Source organism: Hippichthys cyanospilos, chromosome 5 (genome assembly GCF_059441005.1).
Source record: "Hippichthys cyanospilos isolate Australia breed blue-spotted pipefish chromosome 5, RoL_Hcya_1.0, whole genome shotgun sequence".
NCBI lineage: Eukaryota > Metazoa > Chordata > Actinopteri > Syngnathiformes > Syngnathidae > Hippichthys > Hippichthys cyanospilos.
This window is the reverse complement of record NC_142373.1, coordinates 2,915,676-2,929,412: the sequence shown is the minus strand read 5'-3', so window position 1 is coordinate 2,929,412 and position 13,737 is coordinate 2,915,676. Positions and strand designations below refer to the sequence as shown.

Here is a 13,737-nt window from a genome sequence, read left to right as displayed (position 1 = left end):
CTAAATCCCAGAAAAGTGAAAGTTCTCAGCAATGCCCTCCTTTCCGGATCCACTGTAAAGTGCACAGCAAGCTCACTCCCCCACTCTTGCGTGGCAAAAGTGACTTGATCGTCTTGACCGAGCGACAAAACGCCTCGCGTAGAGCATAAAGGACATGCTTTTTCGCGTTTGGTGTGCACGTAGCATAAAGGGTCACCTCAATCATTCTTGGCATTTCAAGATTTAAATAAATAATGTGCAAACAATTGGGGGGGGGGTCATCCAAGGGTGTAAATGCTCTTACTTTGAGGGCTTCGCGATCAAGCGTGGCGGCCATTTTGACACAGAGCTCCTCACAGCAGATGTTCTCCTCTGCAGTAACCACCAGAGCTGAACAACGTGCAAATACCTTGTACAGTTTGGTCCATGCAGACAGCATAGACCTCTGGGCCGCCTGCAAAGGAGTCTTCAATTTATGGAACTTTCAAAGCAGACTTTCTGATGAATTAACATTTGCATAAGCAAACCTGCTGCTGAGGCAATCCACTCAGGTGGTGTGTGATGGGGAACATCAGGGCTGAGTGCATGGCGCTGAAGTTGTGTTCCAAGGCGTCACCTTGGTTGACTTCATTGGACTGCAACAAGATTTAAAACACTTTTGAAACCAACTACCGCTCATTGATGTATGTACAGTGTTTAGTATAGCTGCCAACGCGTCTGAGAATGTCCTCGTGGACTCCTCCCAATCGGATGCTCCTGCAACACCTCACAAGGGGAATGTCTAGGAGCCATTGTAATCCAAGAACTGAGGTACCTCATCTGTTTTCTCTCAATGCAGAAGCGCAGTGGCTCTACTGAGCTCCTCCCGGATGACTGAACTTCTCACCCTACTTCAGCACTGACTCCCCACAGAAGAAACTCATTTTGGGCGCTTGTACCCAGAATCTCAGACCCTGCTGATGGTGCACTGTTCTATGGCTAGGACAAAAACGACACTGCACCTTGTAAATCGGAGATTCGACTTGCTGGCAGAACCTACACACCAACGTTCTAACTTGAATAGATTTTACCAGGGAGACGTGTAGTTGAAGACACACTCCAGTGCTCCTCCTCATCAAAGGGAACCTTCAACCCGGCTTATCAATTCAGATGAACTGCCCCAGATGTCCACACAATGTGGACATGAGCCTTTAAGAACTTAGGAGATCTCATCCACCCCAGCAAATTTGCCAACTTGGAGCTTTCTAATCCCCACATAGACTTACACCCAGAGAGGGAATTACCTCTGCCTCAGGGAACTTGGATTTAATTTCCCAAACAGTGGAGGTATCAAGTCGAATTGACAGTTTTAAAGTATTCTTTCCCACTACTAACAACGTTCCCAGCTGAGGTCAGCAAGCACCCCATTCCAACAATAAACTATACAATGTTAATGGTGCACTGCTTCCCCTTCCTAAGACACAATACGGTGGAAAAGAATTTCTCGGAAGCTATCCAAAAGTCATTATCCATACCAAACTCCTAGTTCGTTGAAAAAATAAATAAATAAAATAAACTGAAAATAAGAGAACCCTGAATTAAATTTTATGCTGTACCTGTGTGATTGTGTCTGTAAGCGGGGTGACCAGGACGCTCCATATCCTCAACATGTGCTCCTTGCTCTGCATGGAGGAGGCAATGCGGGCAAGGGCGCTCAAAACTGCTTCAGCGAACGCTAGCGGGGAAGTGGGGCCCGACAGGCTGCAGTCCACCAGTGTTTGGAGGCATTGATAAAACCTGCACGCACAAAGAAATCAAATCTTTCATGCGGGAAGGGACCAGAGGTGGGCATTGGATCACTACAGATGGGACGTCCGTAAGTCACGAAAATTGAAGATCTTAGAAAAATAAAATAAAAACAAATGAGAGACTAAGCACTGACGGAAGTGGGATTTTGTCCGTTAGTGCAATCGGGTCAAGTATGAACCTTTGATCCTTGGCGATATTAACATATAAAAAAACGGCTACGTACATGTCAAATCAAGCATTTTCATTCATCCTACCACCAGGGGATGAACGCAAGGTTAAGACTTCGTCAAGCTTAAGAAATAGCAAGCGAGCAAATCATGCAGCAGCATCTACAAGGGTGGCAGCAAAGTCTGTTTTATGCAAGCTCCATGCGGCTCCAGCTGTCAAATGATGCCATTTTGGCAACCAAGCCCCTCCGCGCAGGCTAGATTTTCCGCGGCCCTTACCTTTCAGAATTTCTTTACTGCTACTATTGCTTATGGAAGTTTGCTGATACAAACACTTGATTCAGCTGAAAAAGATTAACGTGACCGAAATACCATAAACAACTTCTGGTGAACACACACACTGGGGAGAAATGAAAAGTCTATTAAAAAAAAAAAAGGCTGTGAAGAATTTCGATTGTTGGAGTCGTGTTGTTAGTATGATGTAGACTGTATTTACTGGCAGAATATTGTGTGATATTCAAATGCAAAACGCGTGCCGGCGAGATTCCGCATGTCTTCTTTCCACACAGAGCATTCATGCGTCAAACATAAACCAAGCCTTAACAGCAACCTCAAATGAGAGAGTGGAACGTGATGACGACAATGAAGTTGGCTTCGCGTGCGCGCTCCCAAGAGCCCGCGCTCATAAGTCAATGCATGCATTACCAATTACATCACTACAATGCTGGTCTGCTATTGGTTGGCATCACGACTCCTTATCTACCGGTCTGCTATTGGTCAGTGTCACAGAGTCACTAAGATGCTGGTCTGCTATTGGTCCGCATCACCGTTCAAAATGGCGGCATTTTAAAGCTTTGTTCTCGTGTGAGTGCTTAAAATACAGCATTTATTGTGAATTTTAGTGCTTAAATCAAACTTTAATTGGTTAACCATGGGTCCCAAGATTGCTAGTGATGCTAGAGAGAGAAGGAAGAAGATGATTAGTAAGGAAACGAAGCAGGAGATAATCAAGAAATATGAAGAAGGCTAGAATAGGCTCCCCATATTAGGGAATATGGCCATAACAAGCTTGTCAGGTCACTCAAAGATAAATAAATCCTTGCTATATTTTTTTATTTATGATGTTATTTCATTGAAAACATGTATATTATATATAAGTAGCAATTACTATCCTATATTGTTACCAATTTTTAATAGGTGCATACAATGTTGATGTTTTTACCTGAAGTTTTACATGAATTAGCTATTTAACATAATAGTTAAATAATAACAAATTCACGTTACGATCCCAACTGTAGAACAGATTAATCTTGTAATCCGGGGGCCCACTGTATTTGTCATCATTTAAATACAAAATATAGTTACGGCAGAAGGTTGATAGTAGAAATCATTAAGGTTCATTAGTGCCATAGTTCGACACTAAAAATGGTTATGTAACACTTTGAGACCATTAAACATCAAAAAACGCATATATCTTTGTCCAATCAAAAGGAAGAGATGTGATCGAGCAGGTAGTATAAAACAGTAAACAAGTAGCTCACGTATGGAATGTAAATTAGCTCGTTTCCATCTTATAAATAAATCGAGAATGGTCTCATGTTCTAATTAAGCTCATTGCATGAGACTATTAAAAGAGTGATTTTTGCATTAGGCATCTGGGTGGGTGTCTATATCTGTCGCCACCATTACAACACTGTATGCATCAGCAAGAAAGGTCCGTGTGACAACGGTGGCACAAATACAGTATGGTTATGGAGATGCCTTGAGATGGATATTGTTAGTCAAACTTTTTTTCTTCCTAGAGCCAGTTTCATGCATTCAATGCAAATAACGCCATCAAGTACCACGTATTAAGTACCAGTAGAGGAATCCTGCATACACTTCCTACTTATAAGAATCATGGGAGCTGTGGTACTTACAAATTAAACAAATAAGATTAGACTAACCCATGAAAACACCAAACACTATTGATTTATTAATGGTAAAAAAAAGGATTAACTTACGATAACTAAATAACATTTAAAAGAAACAGACTGTATTCACCTGGCATCTTCAACGTAGACACCCAGCATGTTGCTGTCGAAGAAAAGCAGAATGAGGAAGAGTGCTGGTGTTCCCTGCCAAGAACAAGAAGCAAAAGTCAGTCATCTCCAAGATAGCTTTAGTGAAGTGTGGGGTCTTATGCTCACATTCAGCACGTCCATCTTGCTCACTTGGTAAGAGGCAGAACCTAAAATGCGTGGGGGGATGCCTTTGATGGTGCTTTCGAAGAGAATCTAAAGGAAATACAGTAAGAGGTAAATAGAGTGAACACCTGCCCATTTGGTACTATCAATTCCAGCTATTGACATTTTATCCTGCTGAACCAAAATTTCAATTAAATTTATATAATGCCCTAAAGCTCCTATCCAACTCGGGGAAAACGTTTGTGAGTGTGGGCAAATGTTGCAAAAGCGCATTCAACTCAGAGGTTTGTCCAGGTTCATTCAAGGTTGGAAATGTTCGCAGACAGTTTCAACGATATTTATTGTCGCAAGAAAATTTTCTTCAAAATTTACAGGTTTGCAGGTGAATATCCGGAAAACGTTTGCGACCTGATGGCCTGAAGATAGCGCAAAAGCCCAGGCTAATGGACAAGTTGTAACTGGTGCCATGTAAATGTAGTTATAGCATCATATGCGTTATCACAACCCACTATGCCTCCCCCTCGCTACTCGAGCTGGTAAATCTAAATTGTATTTGTTAGTTTTTGCTGCATATTTACACTTTATTAAGATGCAGGCTTGTCAACAAGTGAGAGACATGAGTTCTTTGCGCGGATGTTTACCGTGGTCTTGCACTTTTCACTTTACACTTACACATGTCATACAGGTAATAAACATAAAATTGACATTATCTATGGCTAACATTGTACATATTCACAGAAAAACACATACCACTTTGGGCTTCTGTAAACAAACCGCTGAACACTTCCACTTGAATCACTAAACTAGCATGCTGTCGGGTCAGAGTTTAGTGCCTGGCGTTAGCATCATTACCAGCACATTAGCAAATTAACTGAAAGAAGACTGAACAACAAAACACACAGGAAGTACTACGCATAACCTTAAACTGAACTTGAATAAACGTACATGCTCAAAATGATCAAAAAATGAATCGTTATTGCTCCTGTGGACTTATAAAACAACGAAAATAAAGTTCTCTGCATGCACAACCAACCAATCAGCGCCAGCTCAAGGCAAACAAAGGAACAGCATTCATATAGTCAACTGCGACATTTAATAATATTTAAGGGTTTGGAGCATCTTTTTTCTTGGCCTGGAATGAATAAAGCATATTTACATTTAAAAGGACCTCTACTTAAGAAAAATTCACATTACAAAATGACTTAAGCTTGTAAGTAGAGGTACCATTGTATTACTTTTGGCAATTAAGACCAACTCTTCATGCCAATTCATCATTTTTTGATATTCATGGAGGGGCTTACTCAGAATGTATGAGGTTTACAGTATATTAAAACATGATTGTTTGTTCATGTTATTAATGTTTGCTTTCGCAAATACTTGGGGAATAGCAGAATAAAGGACGGATGAAGCAAAACTGGATGTGCTTTTTGTTTTTATATTTTCAGTTAACAGGACGTGACGTCATCTTTAGTCAATGGCTTATGGTGTTTTAAAGGTATTTAATGATTATGAAAAATTATAGACAAAACTTGACTGTTTTACTTTAGAAAATCACTGAACTAAAGGCGGCTTGGTGTCGCAGTGCCGCAATAGCATGTGGGACCCGAGTTAAGGCCTTTCTGTGTGGAGTTTGCATGTTCTGCCAGAGGCCCTTGTGCATTCTCTTCAGGCACTCCAGCTTTCTCCCACATTCCAAAAACAAGCATGGAAGTTATATTAGCCACTCTAAATTGTCCTTAGGTGTGATTAGGTGTTAGTCTCAGTGTGCCCTGCAATTGGCTAGCAGCCAGTTGAAGGTGTCCCCCGCCTACTGTCCGAAGTCCATGATAGGCACCAACAAGCCTGCGACCTTTGTGAGCATAAGCTGCGCTCGAAAATGGATAGATGGGTTGGCTGGATAAAGCTTCCTTGAGGGGTCCCAACACTGCTTTGAAGGATCATCTCTTATTCAATAAGATAAAGGACGGACACTCTTGGATGGATACTCTTACCAGCACTTTGTCAGCAGGAAGAGCTTCTGAGCAAACAATGTTCTGCAGGGCTTGAAGCGCAAGGGTCAGAACCTCACAGCCATGTCGATCCTTCTTACCGCCTGCAGAGACAAAACCATTAGCAAACTCAAACAAGCCTCTGCTACAGTCACATGACCGACGAAGATCGGTCACCATCATTGGGCAAGAAGCCCTCAGTGATTGTCTCTCATCAAAGCAGCTCAAACAACTGAATGCTCAGACTTAAACTGATGATGATGGCATTGAGTCGGGCAAGAGGCATGGGTGTGATCTCTCAATCTGCCTCTGCAATGACTTGAGACCCGGGCCCAATCAATTGTGCTCTATGTGGCACCACCTGGGAGGGAACTATGGCTATAAGAACTCTCCTCACGGTGTGGGGGGCCACAACAGCATGAATCAAGAATGTCCAAAACATTTTGCCACATGAGCAGATATGTTGTAATCACACTTTTTGTCCCATACGGACACACCTTACATAGTAAGACATAACATGTATAATTTTCTCTGAAAGTTAACTACTTTCTACAAAGTACGCTTACCAGATTCGATGCTCAGTGCAACATAATGTATAAGATGATCCCATAAGAGTTTTAAGAGGGCATCTGTGGAGATATTTAGAATCATATCAACAGTGGAAAAATTAGCAAGTAATTCAAAGTTAATATATAAAAGAGACCAATTTTACACCTTAAAGGCCAATTCTACACAATTTAAGACCTCTTACTCATTAAATGTGACACCTTAATATGGACTGAATATATTACACCCAATATTCAAGTTGTGCTGTTATCATTTTGATATACTACGTACATATGACATTTTTGCGGGTATTCTACAGAAATTGAATTTGTACGTTGAAATTATTACATCGAGTGTCCCTGAAATGTTTGTAAGATTTGAAATAGTTACAATATTAATTTTGTAAAAGACTGTGAGCGTGTGCATTGTACTATTAATTGATACATGGTAGTTGAATGATGGTTTTGAAATAAACTACTCTGTTAGGTTAAATCAGTTTTATTTTTTTAATATTGTTTTGCTGCATATTTTTACTTTTATTATTTTAATTTAGGTTGATAAAAGTTTGTTAATGGAACAAATTCTGTACTATATATTTAGTTTATAAATAAAACAGTTTAGTTATGTCAAAATATGACTGCATCAAAAAGAATTTTAAAATGATGTAATCTTGCGCACCTGCACTTTGTTATTGTACATGTAAAACGCAGAGGATAGTGAGAAACGCTATTTCGATTCCTTTGTATGTTAAGCACATGTGAAGAAATTGACAATAAACTTGACTTTGACTTTGACTTTAGAGTCGCAATCTCAGTACAGTACAGTGAAATCGCAATACCATGATAATTATGCTCAAGGTTATCATACCGTCAAAATCTGTTATAATCCCATGCCCACTTGTGCATAATTTGCTTAAACACCACTATCAAGTCGTTATCCATTGTAAATATATTTTATAATGCTCCTATCCAGCATTCGGTCACTTGTGTAAAACCTTCATTCAATTATTTAGGTAATTTTATAGTTGATTTTTAAAAATTCAACAAAATAATTTGATTTACTGACCAGCTCTATTTTCAATTTGTATTTATGTTGCATACAATACATGTTAACTTCATAAATATCCCAAATTTCAAAGAATTATACAATCCTAATTGTTTTGATGAAAAAATATAAATGACATAATTGGTTACACTAATAAAGAAAATATGAGGCACACCTGGAGCATCCTTGCCAACAACATTGAAGCCATCTTTGATGCTGGAAATGAGCACAGCAGCATGTTTGCTGAAGGAGGAAGCGGCGCTCAAGAGGGGATGCCTCAAAGGCTCTAGGACGGAATAAAAATATTTTATAGAAGAGTGAAGGTGCTGCAATTCATACATTTTTAGTAGTAAAGTAGGAGAAGTAAAGTGGAAAATTCACCGAGAGTAAGGATCAGCTTGCTTTTGGTCGCTGTGGCAACCACCTCGGGTCCTAGGAAATAGTGAAGCAGCATTTCCAGGCCCAAAAACTTGATAGAGGGGGAGGAGAGCTGCATGCTGGAGTTCAAGCTCAGTCGTGATGCACCAGGTGTCAGGCTGTTAAAGCCCTGAGGGCCTCCTGGAGCAAAAACATAAAAAATAAATAAATAAATAACATTGTTGCATTATCAACTACTCTCTTATTTTCATACACTTCAATTAAAAGCAAATTTTGACTCTATAAACAAGAGGCCTGAACAAGTGAGAACCGGCCCACTTCTCCAAAATGTCCTTACTCAATAAAAAAATTCTAATCGGTTCTCACAAGTCTAGCCCATCAGGAACACATAACGTGACGTTTTTCTTCTAATTCACTGGCTATGTCACAAAAATGTTACATAAATTTAATTTGCATTTGATGTCAGCACCAATGCATTAAAACTGGCAATATAAGAGAAACAGAAAATTGACTATTTGCATTATTATTAAAATCTGCACTTTGGTTTGATTTGTATACATATAGTATGTTTGACCATACTGTAACATACCGTTACAGTATGTTTACACACACACACACACACACACACATCCACGCACGCACGCACACACACACAATGGACTACTGCCAAACAAAATTATTCCATTCCGGAGTTGCGATCATAAGGCGTGCAATAGAAACCGATGGTTATTAGCTAATGTGTGCAAAACCCCAGGTAAATACATCCAAATGTTATATACATATTAAAAATTAGGAACAAAATTGAATAGTAAGAACTACTTACATATATTATACATGTCTATAATTAAATAACATACATTTTTTATTTCCCTTTGGAGTGTTGCGGCCATATTTCCTAGTGAGGCTAACGATGCGCGCATCCTCTTCAAATTTCGTGATTATCTCCAGCTTCGTTTCCATAGTAATCATCATCTTCCCCTTTAACATTACTAGCAATCTTGGGACTCATGGCTAATCAATTAAAGTTTGAATTAAGCACTAAAATGCACAATAAATACAATATTGAAAGCACTCGCACGAGATCAAGTCTTTAACATAGCATCTTAGTGACACTGTGACACCGACCAATAGCAGACGAGCATCTTAGTGACACTGTGAAGCTGACCAATAGCAGAACAGCATCTTAGTGACGTATGAGCGTGGCGCGACTCAGAGCCGCACGTACGCACACTGACTGCCAAGTTTCCATTTCATGATTGTTGTTGATGCTGTAAAGTGGGAAATATGCCCTAAAGAGGGGATGAAAAAACTTAGTATTCCACTTCGTAATGTGACATAAACATAGACCAGGGACGCCGAAACCAGGGGATCCACTGTACAGTATATAAATATATTGACAAGGACCTTAAAAAAAAATTGCATTCAACATTGCAAACTTTTTAACGCGCGCACACACACACTAGGTTACCCTGGTGTTGAACAAACCAGATTTAGGTGTGCTGTTTGCCGCAACACCATTCTGACCCCTGGCAGGAGTGGATGGGGTCGAGGTGGCTTCAGATCCAATGGTATACTGTAGCAGTGGGAGTGACACCTGAGGAGAGAAAACAATATTTACTAAATTTCAAGCAGCAGAGTGAGTCAAATGCAATAGTGAAACCACAACAAAAAGAACCACAACAAAAAAGATATTTATCTACCAGATCAAAGTGTGAAGACAAGTTGGGCCCAAGTTGTACCACTAGGTACCACCACACTTCCACCTTGGTAAGCATCAGAGCCTCGGTCCGGATATTGATGGACATGAGGGGCTGCATGAGAAGCTTCATGCGCTTTGCACTACAAAGGATGTCTTGGAGAGAAACAAAACTGCAGTTAAACAAGCACATAAGCAACCAGCAAATGATAGTGATAATAACATCAAGGGAAAAACACTTACCGGGATTAAGAGCAAAGTTATCAATTAAACTCTTCCAGGCAATAAAGGCAATTTTCTTGATGGTGGGAGAGGAGCTGCGAAAACCCAGCTCCTCCAGATGGAGCAAGGAGTTGATAAAAGGACCTCCTCGGTGGAGCAGCTGAAGAGCAAACACGAGCTATTAGTTTCCAGTCAAACACCACAACAGTGTACAAACATTGCTAATTAAGTCAGAAATCATTTACCAAGACCTGCAATATCACAATGTTGCAGTATAGTAAATCCTTGTCGATTCTTTTGTAGCGCGAAACTAAAACTATTCACAGCATTAGTCATTCACAAACATGGCCTCTGCATAGCTGAAGTTGTTTGTGCTTCATTTTGGACTCTCCATTGCGGATTGACTGTTCTGCCTTTGTCAAAACTAAACAAAAGGGCTTATGAAAATGATTTTGTCATTGGTGAAATGAACAGTTTTTGTATCAAAAGTATAAGTGGTCCCACTTACTATGTAGTGGTGCGTACAAGAGTTGAGTACTCGTACTGGTATCAGTCAAAGAAAACATGGCATTGAATATCCTTCCTTATAACTTTTTGGATGAATATAAATATCGTATTTTCCGCACTATAAGGCGCACCTAAAAGCCTTTAAAAAAAAAAGCTGATGGTGCGCCTTATAATCAGGTGCGCCTTATATATGGATCAATATTGAGATTGGGATTCGTAGATGGGGAATGAACTGATAAAGTAAGCTTTACCTGTTTCTTTTATGTGTTTATAGTTGAACAAGGTTGGTCATATTGATATTGAGTTATTATGCTATTGGAAGTTTGGAGTTATTATTTGAGTTATTGTTATTATTTTGAATATTACTATATTGTGATTGAAAAAGTTTAAAGTTTGAAGTTGCTTAGGTCTTGGCTATCATTCACATATTGTACTTATTTTTTTTAGATTTTTTTGAGCATCCATAGTATATATGCAGGCATAGAGAGCAAAAGTTTGGTCTTGGGAGAGTTCTCAGGTATAGGAATAAAATAAATAGCAATTAGGGCTGTCAACAATAAAGCGTAAAAATGAATAAATCAATAACGCAATATATCCCTCAGGCTCAGACTGAATTTGTCCACAACTTTGTCCCATAGCTCCCCTACGCGTACGTTTCCCTATGCGGAATACAAACGCAGCCAGCCAAAATGAGAGTAAAGAATGACTCAGGTTTGCTTCATGGGAAATTCCGTTTTAAAAAGTTGCCTAATAGTAAACTAGATAAAACAAAAGTTGTGTGCACTTATTGCTTTGTTGAGCTGGTGTTTCATCATAGCACAATCACCTTGGAGCAAAACATGTCTTTGCTAGCAAAGAAGCTAACATTGGGGAAACAAGCAGCTGTCATCAAGCAACGCTAGCTGACTGTGCAGACTCGGACTCGTCAACAAAAGGACAAGTACGTAGGCACATTGTCTGTTAGCAGTGTAAGCTGTGTAGTTTTATATGGACGCTTTGTTTATTGGATACAAGTTGACTTGTTACCTAAAAATGTAAAACTGGTTAAGTAATTCTTGGTTCAAACAAACATACTTGCTGTCTTGAAATTTTTAAGACAGTCTTTTAGTATTAGCATATAGATTTTATGCAGCAACAATGTTCAGCCCAAGGAAACAGTGTGATTAATCATGATTAATCGCACATTAGGCATATTATTCACTTGATTTTTTTTTTTTTTTAATGGTTTGACAGCACAAACAGCAATATAAAAAACAGGTGTTCACCTTTCCTAGAAGTTTGACAAACAATGGCCAGAGCTTGAGGACATTCATTTCATTTTTTGACATGAAAAGCTTCTGTAGCTCTGGAATCAGTTTCTGTGACGACAAACAAAACATGCATGAATCATTTTATGGTTTGGATCAACTCTAACCTCCAGAGGATGGTTACCCACCGTGGACATCAAGGGCTCGACGATGGCAGCCACTTCTGTCTGTTTTTGCAGCAGCAAAGGCAGGCCGAGCTCCATGGCAGCCGCCGCCCGCAAGCGCACCTTGGAGGCTGAATGCACCACAAGAGGGATGACGAGCTTGGCCCAGCACACGGCCCAATCGCCCATCTGAGCTGGAACCTGCTCGAGCAGCCTACAAGCACAGGAAAACCATATACTCAAATCAATTTAATTTCATTGGCATGCATTGTTTTGTTTTGGACTTTGTTTTATTTTTTGGACATGAACAAGTTTTGCATGCTTTTTTTTTCTCTGGAGCATTTGCTTCATTTTCTGTATGAATATTTGTTCCTAGTTAGCTCATTTAATTTACATGTGCGCACAAGAGTGAGGAGGGAAAGCGGAAGAATAAAGACATGATTGAATGCTATTCCTGTCATTGTTGATCTATCTATTTAGTAGAAAGACGACACATATTCATCTCCTCTTCAATGTGATTGGGAGCTGCAATAGGGAAAATCCACTTTTAATGCTCAAACAGATCCATGACGGTCAAACTCCATTCATTAACAGCAGAGCGAAAAGTTGCCCTCACATTCAGAAGTATGGCTTTCGTGTGCCAGACCGGTTTGTCACATGCGACAAGACTGCTTTCAATGAGAATTGGTGGTTAAATTTTCTTCATTGTTTGTTTTTGTGTGTTCTGCTGTGCTGGCTTGACTTCAGAGCAGGCTAGGTGGTGACATCATGGCACGGCAAGCCTCCGACGTATTACGTAAGCCAACAGGAAACCAAGTGATTTCTATCCATCTTTAATATTGATTTAGGGACATTTTAATTAGATAAATTAGATTTTTATTTCACTATTGGCATTGGCACCCAAGCAATGACCATTTCAGTTCAACAAACACCAATTACTATTTAGTTCATGGCGACATAATGTTATATGTACATTAAACATGTAACAGTCTTTAAATTTACTTAGATACGACGCTTCAACAATATTTCTCGGGAGTGGAGATTCCTGTTAACTAAAATGAGGTCAAACAGGACGTCTACTGGTTCTTTTTGATGAGCAGACTGGGCATGTTTCGTGCTTGATCTCCACCTACTGGTTGAATTGAACAGCTAACACCGACTGAGCCATGACAGTCCATTTTTAGTGACAGTTAAATTCTTGAAGAATATAGCCCTAGTGATTTTAGTGACGTTGACAACTTTCTTTCTTTTCTTTTGGGAAGTTCTATGTGCTAATAACTGTCTTTAATGAAACCCCGCTAACTCTAAAGCGGTCCGCTAACTAAATCAATGTGTTTTTAAGCACACAAATTGGATGTGCCACTCTGCGGAGTAGCAACACAACAGATGAAGCCATTTGCCAAAGCTGAGTTATAGGGACAGTGTGTAAGATTTAGAGCGTTTTTCACTACGGACAGAAGGAGGTGCTGCATTTACCAGCTATAACAAATATGGCCACCTCCGGAGAAGTGCCACCCCTCATGTAATATCATTTCATAACTAGACCTATGATTACATTTAAAACATTCTGTTGGTCATTAAGAACACATTCATTTGCAAGTTTTTGAAATTTTAAATCATTTAATGTATTTCTTCCTAATGAAAAACGCCCTAAATCTTACACAGTCCCTTCAACATACCGGTGTTTTCTGTTCGTTAAGTTCGTTAACAGTCCAAATCCTGCTGTGGTATGCCATGTCCAATGGCAATAATTTAATACAGTATTACTTTTTTTTTTCTTTAATTGAAAACCATCCCAACCTTGTGATATCCCTTTTTTCTCCCT

At 39.5% G+C, this 13,737-nt stretch overlaps 1 protein-coding gene and 1 long non-coding RNA gene across 2 annotated transcripts in view; one reads left to right on the top strand and one right to left on the bottom strand.

The window, feature by feature from the left end:
• LOC148423165 (telomere-associated protein RIF1-like) overlaps positions 1 to 13,737 on the bottom strand; it is a 29,521-nt gene that overhangs the window by 11,769 nt on the left and 4,015 nt on the right. The window contains exons 7-20 of the mRNA XM_088416080.1: positions 11,937 to 12,126; positions 11,767 to 11,859; positions 10,016 to 10,154; positions 9,777 to 9,928; positions 9,562 to 9,670; positions 8,080 to 8,256; positions 7,874 to 7,984; positions 6,675 to 6,737; positions 6,112 to 6,212; positions 4,124 to 4,210; positions 3,978 to 4,051; positions 1,575 to 1,755; positions 507 to 614; positions 284 to 433 (exon numbers count right to left, since the gene is read on the bottom strand). Coding sequence (XP_088272206.1) covers positions 284 to 433; positions 507 to 614; positions 1,575 to 1,755; positions 3,978 to 4,051; positions 4,124 to 4,210; positions 6,112 to 6,212; positions 6,675 to 6,737; positions 7,874 to 7,984; positions 8,080 to 8,256; positions 9,562 to 9,670; positions 9,777 to 9,928; positions 10,016 to 10,154; positions 11,767 to 11,859; positions 11,937 to 12,126 — 1,735 coding nt within the window. The remainder of the gene's footprint in view (positions 1 to 283; positions 434 to 506; positions 615 to 1,574; positions 1,756 to 3,977; positions 4,052 to 4,123; positions 4,211 to 6,111; positions 6,213 to 6,674; positions 6,738 to 7,873; positions 7,985 to 8,079; positions 8,257 to 9,561; positions 9,671 to 9,776; positions 9,929 to 10,015; positions 10,155 to 11,766; positions 11,860 to 11,936; positions 12,127 to 13,737) is intronic.
• On the top strand, positions 11,294 to 12,363 carry LOC148423166 (uncharacterized). The gene is made up of 2 exons (XR_015865775.1): positions 11,294 to 11,441; positions 11,922 to 12,363. It is a non-coding gene; the product is annotated as an uncharacterized LOC148423166 (long non-coding RNA).